The 11,569-nt window shown below is 34.6% G+C and overlaps 1 protein-coding gene across 1 annotated transcript; it reads right to left on the bottom strand.

The window, feature by feature from the left end:
- Positions 1-8,810: 8,810 nt before the first annotated feature.
- LOC102614020 (pentatricopeptide repeat-containing protein At1g03560, mitochondrial) lies at positions 8,811-10,970 on the bottom strand. The gene has a single exon (XM_006491572.4). It carries the CDS (start codon positions 10,909-10,911, stop codon positions 8,959-8,961), a length of 1,953 nt encoding a protein of 650 aa, XP_006491635.1. The 5' UTR covers positions 10,912-10,970; the 3' UTR covers positions 8,811-8,958.
- Positions 10,971-11,569: the final 599 nt, after the last annotated feature.

Genomic DNA, 11,569 nt, shown 5'->3' on the forward strand with positions numbered 1-11,569 from the left:
AGCATTGGTTTTATGCACTGGGAAATATTTATTCAAAAATTTAGTTACCATTTGTTCCCATGATGAAATGCTATTAGCAGGCAATGTATTAAGCCATGAACGAGCTCTATCCTTTAAAGAAAATGGGAATAATCTGAGTTTAACATCATCGTCTGAAAAATATTCATATTTAAAAGTTTGACAAATGGCATGAAAATCATTCAGATGATTATATGGATCCTCATTTTCTAGGCCATAAAATGTGGGGAGACAATTTAGCACACTAGGTTTTAGTTCAAAGCTCCTAGCAGCTACATTAGGGTATCTTATGCATGATGTGCTCAAATTAGCTAAAAGACTGAAGTAGTCCTTAAATGGCCTCTCCTGTGGTTGCAAATCCATTTTATTTTTAATATGTTTGTGTGTGCGAAGTGTTTTCTCAAGTTCAAGGTCTATAGGTTCAAGATTGGGTAATAATGACCTACGATCATGCATGCAAAACAAATAAAATAAAAATAAAGATGGGAACAAAACAAATAAAAATAAAGAAGAGGGAGAAATTACGATACTAACCTTATTGCGCTATTACAACCTTTCTATAAAAATACACAAAAATAAATACGTGAAAGAAATTAACTAAAAATTAAATTAATTAAAATAAAATAAAAAAATTACAAAGAAAAATAAATTGAAAATTAAATTACAGAATTTTAAAGAAGAGAAAAAGAAAAAATACTAACCTTTAAATGTAGATTCACTTTTTTTTTAATAATAAAAAAATACAAGAAAACAAATAAAAGAAATTATTCACAAAAAATTAATTTTACGAATTAAAATTACTTACCTCCCCGGCAACGGCGCCAAAAACTTGTTGTGCAAATTTTAATGTACTCGCAAGCGCACGAATCTATTGTAGTATACACTAATGGTGACGAGTGTCGATCCCACGAGTAGATGGATTTTAATTATATATAGAATTAATTTTGTAAATGGGTAGTTGGATTTATGGTGGAAATGATTTGGAATATGCTAATACTTAAATTAAAATGGCAAGAATAAATTCTAAAATTGGAATTGCAATGGAGAGAATAAATTGAAGAGAAAATCTATTAAATTGACGTACTTGGGTATCTGGATCCGTATCAACATGCATCATGGGCTAAATAATCCGTATTAATGCCAATTAAATCATGAGGGGGGAGTCCACACCTCATGAACCACGCTCTAATCAATATGGTGCTAAGGGCTTATCGTGCCAAATAATAATAACCTTATACTAGAGAGCCGGTGTAACCAAGGCGGTATCTAGACAAGACTATTATTATTTGTCGACGAGAAGTCAAAACATCCACAAAAATTAGAGGGGAAGAGAAAATAAATTTACCAAATTAAACCCATGACACATGTTGAGACTTCACCTTCAACCCAAGCTTGAAAGAAAATTAGCCACTCATAATTGAACTAGGGGTAAAATGGAAATTTATTAAAATACGAAGAAAATACAAGATGGAGAAGGAATTACAGAAAATGGATCCCAAAAATGGATTCAGAGATATCAAATTAGGGGGGAGAGGCCCCCTTTTTATAGATACATGGAGTAAATCATGGCCATCGGATTAAAAACAGTTTGGACGCTCAGGATTGCGCCACGTCAACAGTCCACGATTTGACCACGCGGATGAACAGTAACGCGGTTTGGTTGAAAATAATCCTGTGTGATGCATGCACCATACGCGAGATTTTTCGTCCACTGATATGCTGCCACGTCACCATCAACAGTACATAAGAATTTTAGTCCAACAGGATCGTGACACCTCATCAGTCAATGCCACATCATCGGTCAATGCCACGTCATCATCCGTCTATGTGAACAGTGTCGTGAACAGTAACGTATACAGTACCGTACACGTGAATAGTATTGTACACGTGAATAGTGCCATTTTTCCTTTTATGCTCCTCCTAAGGTTTTTGACCGTCCTGAGTTCAAAAGTGATGTCCGTTTTGCCGTCTAATTTCTCCTTTATTGTGAAATGACTATAATGCCCCTAAAATACATAAAATACTTAATTAAAATAAAACACATGTAATTAAATCACAAGAAGGTTAAATACATAAAAGTAAGGGTTGTTAGTAAGACTTGAAATGTAAAATGACGGTTTTCTCCTTTATAAATATGCATTTTCTAACACTCAACATCTCTCTCCTTCAATTCAGCATAGTTTTCTCAACCTTAGACAACGCCTTCATATATGTTCCATAAGGCAATTTATCCTTAGGTTGCCCCTTGTCTGTTTCACACTCCTTGAACTGGTGTCCAATAAGCCTACAACAAAAGCAAAAATCTGAAAGTCGTTCATACAACACCGATAGCTCCACCTCATCATCATCTTTAAGCTCCAAGAAAACCATTTTCTATAACGGTTTCATTATGTCAATGGATATTCTGACTCTTACATATAGGCCAATGCCCACCTTCATCATCGGTTTTTACTTCCAAGACCTCTCCAATTAGTTCTCCAAGCTTTTGAACACTTTCTTGCTCTATACAACCTATTGGTACATTATGAAATTGAATCTAGAATGTTGCGTGTATGAACTTCTGTTTCCTTATATTCCCAACTCCACTGGGTTCCTCCAGCACGATCAAGGCCCTGTCAAAATGCCATGGCCCTCCAGCCATCACTTTTATCTTATCAACCTCCGAATCAAACTTGAACAAAAAGACACTGCTTTCCAAGTTTTCAATCTTCACCTCTTTGTTTGTCCACCATGCTTGCACCAATGTTGTCCTGATTTCTTCCGTGTGTATACTTCTTGCTAGTAGAATCTTACCTACTAACAAATTGGCCACTATATGTCCTCATTTTTCTTTCATTATGCTTCTATAGGAGAGCTTACTCTCACTACCTTCTTGGATAGAAATAGCTTTGCACTTGCATATTAATTCCTCTGTGTCCATGGATGGTGGGCACAATAATTGCTTCCCTACTAACTACCCTGTGTTTAAAACCCCAATGTTTTAATCACCCTTATTCTCCCTCTTAATTTCACTCCCCACTTTAGTGGACTAACAATAGCACTACAAAACACTCAAACACATGAGTGAAGAAGTGGAGTCATTATAGCTCCAACCTACTCCATTCTTTTGTTCTCTTTCAGAGAGAAAGAGAGCATCGCTTAGAAGGAGACTAACCCAAACCCAATCTCATACAATCTTAGTTAGGAAAGTCCTTTTCCTTTTAGTTAATTCAAATTTGTAACCAATAACTTGGTTTGTTTATTACTAGGTACTAGGCCCACGTTTGGTTGGAAGAAATGGTAGGAAAGAAGAGGAATGGAAAGTAAAAAGCGAGAGAAAATAAGTGAAAAAGAGAGTCAAAGTATTATCCTAAGTATTGTATTGAAGTTAATATGATCTTATATTTAAGCACAATGCAGTCTGTATTGTTGACTATTTTTCGTTGTTTTAATGTAAGTTATTAACCCCCCCCCCCCAAAAAAAAAAAAAAAAGCAATTGCGTTTTTAATATTTGGCAGAAGTTCTTCATTTAGAAACATAGCTTTAAACATGAATCATGTTATTCGTTTTTTGAACTAGAGTTAGTTTTTCTTTTCCGTTTCCTGACAATCAATTCTAAACAAGTAGTTCCGGTAAATCTCAAGATATAAGAAGAATCTCGTTAGGAATTTTTGAAGATAATCATAGACATCACTTAAGATATGTGTGACCCAAGAGATCTTACAATTGATCCTTTTCAAAGATAATGTAGGGTCTTAATATTTTCGGCTTTTAAGATATGCTTGTGACCAAATCATTTTCGTTTGACTATGTGCATATACGTAGTCATTGAAAATGAAACTGACTTTTTAACTGATACCCTTTCAAATGGAGCATCTAAAACATGAAAATATTCTGCAACATGCAATTGATGGTATATGTCGATGTGGGTTCCGAATTTCAAAGGTATTAAATATTTTGTGAAATGGAAGCATCTGAATGGGTCATTTCATTATGTTTCTTGAAAGTGTTATTGGCCAATTGTGCTTAGAGAAAGAGTGGCTTTAAACAGCTACTAAAAGGCGTTCCTTTATCAAGTTTTGATGGTCCAGCTTGTAAGGAAGCAGCAAAAATAAATTCCTTGTGCAAACATAAATGATAAATACCAGGACTATTACTGTCAATATATCCTAACGAATGCGGCAATTATTGAACTGGAATTAGGTTGAATTTAAGGTCAGCTACAAGTTTTACAGCTTCTGTGGCACCTGGGCAAGTTATTATGGTCTACTTTACTAAAGAAAGTCAGGAAGACACTCAGGTGGTCACAATAAGAAATCACTAATGTAACTGGAAATTGTATCTTGCAACAAAAATAATTGAAAATGTTCTATAGCTGCCCTTGTTTTTTAAAAATAACAGTCATTTTGCTAGTTTAGGCATTAGTAAACTTTTTCCCCTAATTTTTTTTTTTTTTTTTAAAGACAGATTTGATAGGGATGTCGTTTCAATTGAAAATGCTGCCAACGTTGCTTAATCATCTTTTGATAATGAGAGCAGAAAAAGGCATAGACCCACATCTTTTATCTTCTGTGGGCACAAACATGAGCATTGAAAAGGAAAATACGTATGGAATTGGCCTACGTTACTAGAAAAAGATTGGCGCAAAAAGAACTCCTCAAACAGATGGCATCCTTTGTTGCTGGGGACCCTATCAAACCAAAGAGTTAATTAAGCTCACATTCATCACTTTTCAAGCAAATCAGCTACACAATACATTAATTTGTTAGTTGTTTTAAGTGGATTTGAGTGCAAGAAAAAGGGACAAAATCTCACCAAAATAATGAATTTATTTTTGGGATTCAAGGCATCTCACTTAATTGCGTTATAGAGACTGTTCTGGGCTTCAAAGGAGGAGAAGAAGAGTGGGAGAGGGGCTGATAATAGTCAAAGGTCAGATGTGGGGAGAGAGGACTTGAAAGAATGCCTTTAAACCTGCAAAACAACAAAAAGGAGGTTAGAGGTGGAGTCGGCAATGGCCGGCGACTACATCCGAAACTCAAGTAAGCTAATTGAACTTTTTAAGGTGATGAGAGCTTGCAAGCTCTTTAAAATAGTGGCTAGAAGTTGAATAAAACTTTAGTCTTTTTTTGTGTGTTTTTGTAATGAGTTTAAGAAAAATAGAACCTTATTGCCTTTATATAGTACACTCTAGGTACCCTTACCACATGACACATCTTTAGTGGTGATTCTACTGTCCTTTCTAAGATTCTCGTCCTTTTTACTTTTATGGTGATCTTTGGGCGATTAGGGGCATGCTTACGAAGCAAAGAGCACGTTATGATGCGTAAGTTGTTTTCTTGCACACATGGTATACGCTGCAATGTAGTCCTGGAAAACTTTGCAAAAGCTATGTCCTTTCTAAGATTCTCATCCTTTTACTTTTATGGTGATCTTTGGGCGATTAGGAGCATGCTTACAAAGCAAAGAGCACGTTATGATGCATAAGTTGTTTTCTTGCACACATGGTATATGCTGCAATGTGGTCCTGGAAAACTTTGCAAAAGCTATTTGGGCAGTTGTAGGTGTGACAGTTGAGTATCATTGTACTTGGCGTGCCGCTTTTTGCAGGTGTGATGGCCAACAGTCCCCTCTTTTCCAACAAAATATTATTTATTTGATTTTACCAAATCAATATTCTCTTTAGACGATGGAAATAGCACGTATGGTGAATATTTTTAGATATTTTCTTTAATACTATAATTTTGTCATGGCGTTCCCTGTGTTCCAACTCAATTGGCAGGTATACTTAATATAGATCGAATACCTCCCCAAAATAAATTATAGTCACATAACCTTCACGTTAATGTGTGACGCTTTATTTTTAATATTTTATTTATTCCCCAAACATTAGCTATTAACAAATTTGTAGCAGGAGACTTGGGTTTATTTAAAAGTGATGTTGCAACCAATACAATCTGCTGCAATCTACATTCTGCAGTTCGCAGGAGAGATATCCCTTTTGCCGTATGGGAATAGAATACTCAACGCCAACTGAAAAGCAGGGAAAAAAAAACGTACTTTGTCTCCTAGAACGATAATATCCATGGTTGAAGTTGACATTTTAGCAAAGATAGAAAATTCCAGTCTCAATGAACACAAAACAAAACCCAACAACACTTTAGTTTCAAAACTCAATCCACAAATAGTATCTGCAATGTGAACTTAAGCCAAAGAGACGAAGCCAACTTTTTTAACGGAAAATGTCCACATGGCTCCAGACAAACAAACATAATGAATGAATGCAAGACTAGTCAAGAAAGATATAAAATGTTAAGAGGCAAGCTTTATTTGATTCCAACAGGAGTGGCTGATCATCCTTGGAGTGAGGGGATCTATCAAATGCCTTCTTTTAAGTTCTAAAGGACAATTAGATTTCCCTTGCATAATAAAGATTTTTTTTTTTTTTTTTGGGCCGTTGACCAAAACAATACCACAAAAAGTGATGAGTTCAACCCCACCAGAGCTCGAGCTTGTGGCTATAGGGAAACGAAACACCCTCAAATCAAAATTATCATTCATTCAGTCTTTTCCACCCTTTCATATTTTACTTTTGCACCAAAAACAATTTTTTTTGAAAACTTGCCGGGTACTATTTCTCCATCACACAATTCTTGAATTTATAGAAGAAAATTGATGCAACCCATGTACAAGAAAACAACCTACAATGAAACTATCACAACAGAAAGATAAATAGATATAGGGTGATTGGTTAATTGGGGATGCAGAACAAAGAGATAAACTAAATTCATGTTTGAATCTGAGATAACCTGAGAACTTAGATAGTAAAACATCATTGATTCCATAGGGGTAATTTTTAAAAACCTCTCCTGAAGTTTGGATTTGTTGCAAGTAGATAGCGAAAATTTGTTTATTTGTAAAAAATCCCCTACCGTCAGTTAATTTTAACATTGACCGTTAGTTGACTGTGCAAAGACAATATTGCCCTTAACCATAGTTTGTAGACTAACATAACTAAAAAAAAAACTAAAATTGTTGGCGTGAAAAGTACAAACCCTATTTTTTGACAATTTTATCCTTGTCAATTCCAAAGATTTACAATATCATAGGTAAAAATTATGACTATTTCATTTTTAAGTTTTTAATTTTATCTTTCTTGTAGGAACTTTAAGAAAATATCAATAATTTAAAGAGGATTTTTCAAGTTTTTAATTTTATTTTTTTTATAAGAACTTTAAGAAAATATCAATAATTTAAAGAGGGTAAAATAGCCAATAATTTTGATTTTTTTTTAGCTACTTCCGTCTACAAACTATTGTTAAGGGTAATATTGTCTTTGCACAGTCAACTAACGATCAATGTTAAAATTAACTGACGGTAGGGGGTTTTTTATAAATAAATCAATTCTCGCCATCTACTTGCAACAAGCCCAAACCTCAGGGGAGGTTTTTAAAAATTACCCATTCCATAGGATACCAAAAAATAACAAAATTCAAAAACTTACACTTCAATTGAAAATAATCAAGAACAACATATTATGTCTCTCTCTCTCTCTCTCAAGGCGCTATAAAAGAGGTTATCTAAGTTACACTAGAAAACATACTTTACTACGAGTCATACCTAAACAAAAATACAACTCAAATAAGAAATACGTAAATAATAAAATTAAAACACAAATTAAATAAAATGTTCCTAAAATCTATCAACTTCAAATTTAATTAGGAATTCCTCCGTTTTTTGACTCTGCATCAGAAACATATAATTTGTTCACCTAATATTTTTCTAAATTATAGACTTGACAGTAACGAATTGCTTATGAATATTCAACCATACTACAAAAACATTGTAAAATCATTCCACATAGTTTGCAAGTGCTCAAGATAGCAGCAATAATTCGCCATTACAGTTGGAGCAGTATGAATTGATGCCTACTAGTAAAGGTTTCATGTACATATTCAAAGAGGATTTCCTGTAATCACATTCTATGTAACATCAAAATCCACCTTCTCTGTTTGTTCCTTCAGGTGAGCAAGTTTAAAATTCACCAACATTTTTAAAATTATATATACAATTATTGTATAAACAAGCTTCAATGTAGTAAGATACCCTTACGTTTCATCGTTTCGTCTATTTAAAGTTGATCACTTAAAACATGGAATCACAAATTTTGTCAACATGGAGTAAAACATATACCTAAACATTGCCCAACACTAATGAAGATGAGAGATTTATCACATTTCATAACACTGAAAGTTCTATAAATTCAATTATTTCTCGTATAATTAACTAAATAATTCTCATACAGTAATCATGTAAATGTCAAGATCCCTCAAAAACTCGTCCACACTTCAAAGCATCAAACTGCTGCAAAAATGTATACTCACAATTTTATAGAAAATAACTCCAATCTCATGCATCCCTTCACTTTGCTCCCACAAATCCTGAATGCTCCATACATGACACTATAATGTAATGAATCCTGATATGTCTGCATAAACACAAACACTCTGACAATACTGGGGATCCAATAGAAAAGTTTGTAAATGGCAAAATAGGATAAGTGTGACATACCTGCCTTGAAAGTCACATTCTATGTGGTGATCTGGGAGATGACTGTTTATCTATGCTTAATGCAAAGCTTGCTGAGCAGGTAACCTATACAAAACAATACCAAGCTTGCTGATTCAGAGATCATGTTTATGTAGAACATGATAGCTTAGAATTTCCAAGCAACAGAAGCCAATAGATAAGGCTTGCCTGCAAAGTAATAAAGCCTACTGACAATTCATAAGCAAGCGAAAATTTCAGGCCATTAAAATTAAAACTTCTTTATAATGTAATTTGCATTAGTACAATGGTGAACTGGTAAGCCACAAAAGCTCTGCAGCTTTACATGGTAATACGTGATATCATCAAGTACATAGCCAAAAGCAACATTAGTGACTATCACAGCGTCCAATCTAACTTTCAACGAGACTCCTGAATTTTACACGTCTTTTAATGCTACCCATCCTATCATATCCAACACCGATCTTACTATGCATCAATTTTATGGCCAAATCTGCATTGCCTGCTTTCCTTAAAGCATTTATTAGAGCTGTACGGATTTTTCCAGGAATTTCTCTTTCCCTATCAACAATCCCATCAGCCAACTTACAAGCCTCTTTGATACGACCAGCTTTGCACAAGCAAGTGATCATATCTTCAAATGCTGTCTCCGGAATTATGCCCTTTGGCGCCAGCTCATCCAAAATCTTACAAGCGCGTGCTACTTTGCCTGACAGACAAAGTCCAATTGAGAGAGCCCTAAAAGAAGCTGCAGTTGGTGTGATACCCTTATCAATCATCATATCCCACAGCTTTAATGCTTCCTCATTTCTGTGTTCCTTGAACATTCCATTGATGAGTATTGTGTATGTGTAAACTGTTTGATCACATCCTTCATCTTCCATCCTCTTAAAAAGTGCTAAAGCCTCATCAAGCTTTCCGCACTTAGCAAGGGCATCAATAAGGACATTGTAGCAATATGAGTCACGCGGGCATCCCTTCTCAACCATCTCCTCAAAAAGTTCCTCAGCTTCATCAACTCTTCCAGCCTTCCCTAGGCCATCAATGAGACTGGAATAAAACATGGCATTAACTGCCACCCCATTAGCTCTACAGAACTCAAAATACTGCATGGCCTCCTCCAATCTCTCATTCTTACACAAACCACCTACAATAACTCTATAAGTAACATCATCTGGTTCAACTCCCTCATATTTCATCCTCTCAAAGATATTTATTGCCTCATTCATGCTACCAAGTTTTGCATAGGAATCTATCAAAGCTGTATAAATAGCCACATTTGGTTGACAACCCCTTCTAATCATACTCTCAAAAATAGCATGTCCTTCTATACATTTTCCTACTTTACAAAGCCCTCCAATCACTAAATTATATGCATGAGAGGGAATTTCAATCCCCTTTTCATCCATTTCATGATATAAACTCAAACAAGAATCAAAATCTCCCTCCAAATAACAAGCTTGTATCAAAGTCATATAAGTAATCTTATCTGGCTGCACATTTCTAGCCTCCATAGCCCTAAACTTCTCCATTGCCTTCTGTGTTTTTCCTACCTTACAATACCCTTTAATCATCGTATTATAAGTCACTCCATCAGGTCCAACTTTCCCGTTCTCCATAACCTTAAAAACCAGCTCAGAAGATTCAATAAACATTGAATTCACCAAACCATTCATCAAAAAATTATAGGTATACAAACTGGGCTCAATTCCATTCTCCTTCATGCTTCTCCACACCCACAACAATTCCTCAACCATTCCTAGCCCCCCAAAACTCTTAATCAAAGAATTTGCAGCTGAAACCGTCATCAAAAACCCCTTCTCTTTTAACTCATTAAACACTAATCTAACTCTATCCACGTCCCCACACAAAGCTAAACAATCAATCAAAGAAATATAACATTCAAGGTTATGAGAATACTTCTTTTGCCTAGCAGCCCAAGTAAAGAGCCTTAAACCGACATTAGGCCGTTTACTTACATCATGATTTCTTAAAACAAATGAAACAAAATTTGGTGACAACTTGATCAAGAACTTACGACAAAAGGAGTCTAAATTTGCCTCCATATCAGAAGACCCATCTAAAAGGTTCAAAATTTGCCTTACCCACGGAGATGGGTTCAAGTTTTGTGGACATGAAACCAAGTCAGAGACGTCATTGAATGGCTCTACCCATTCTGGAGGAGGGAAAGAATTGGCGGACCTTGGATTTGAGATGAAACTGGCCAAAGGACCCATATTTCGCGGTGACCCAACATTGTTGCCGGTCTTGTAAGGTGGCAATTTTAATTTGGGTGGAGATTGAAGAAGAGTTGCAGAGAAAGGTCTCCGTAAGACTCTTCTCATCTGGGTATTTGGGCTCTTCTAACCAACAGTAATCTTCTCGGTGAATTAGGTAAGTTGGTGTGCATGAAAATAACGTTTATTTATAAAAAATGTTGGCAGATCTAGAGTTATAATGTTCCGCGGTCTAGCATTCAGAATTTTGGACTCTGAATCCAACGATCCGAGGTCAAATCCGGTCGGTGAGACCTCTTTTTATTTGGTTTATAAATTTTAACTAACAACTTAAGAGATTACGACTAAATAATTTAAAGAATTATTTTCTTTACTTAATGATAACTCAGTTTTATAATTTTACCATAAAAATGGTAAATCTATTAATAAATTACTGATATCACATTAGTATTTTAGAAATTATGGATATTTTAAAAGTTTCACAAGTTATAAAATTTATAATTTTATCAATTAATTTTTTTAAATATATAAAATAATCAATAATGTTTTCAGTTGTTTAAATTTAGAGGTTAAAATATACTTACTATAATTTCTATAAAAATTCTATTAACTTTAACGGTTTGATAGTAAAACGATAAAAACTAAAATATTAAGTAGAAAAAAAGCATTATCTGAAAATTTTAGTGGTAGAATGATATTTCAAAAAGTATTAAGTGATAAAATAATAATATCTCCTTCTCTAATTATATTGTAAGAGATATATATT

The sequence above is a fragment of the Citrus sinensis genome, chromosome 2 (assembly GCF_022201045.2).
Source record: "Citrus sinensis cultivar Valencia sweet orange chromosome 2, DVS_A1.0, whole genome shotgun sequence".
Taxonomy (NCBI): Eukaryota; Viridiplantae; Streptophyta; class Magnoliopsida; order Sapindales; family Rutaceae; genus Citrus; species Citrus sinensis.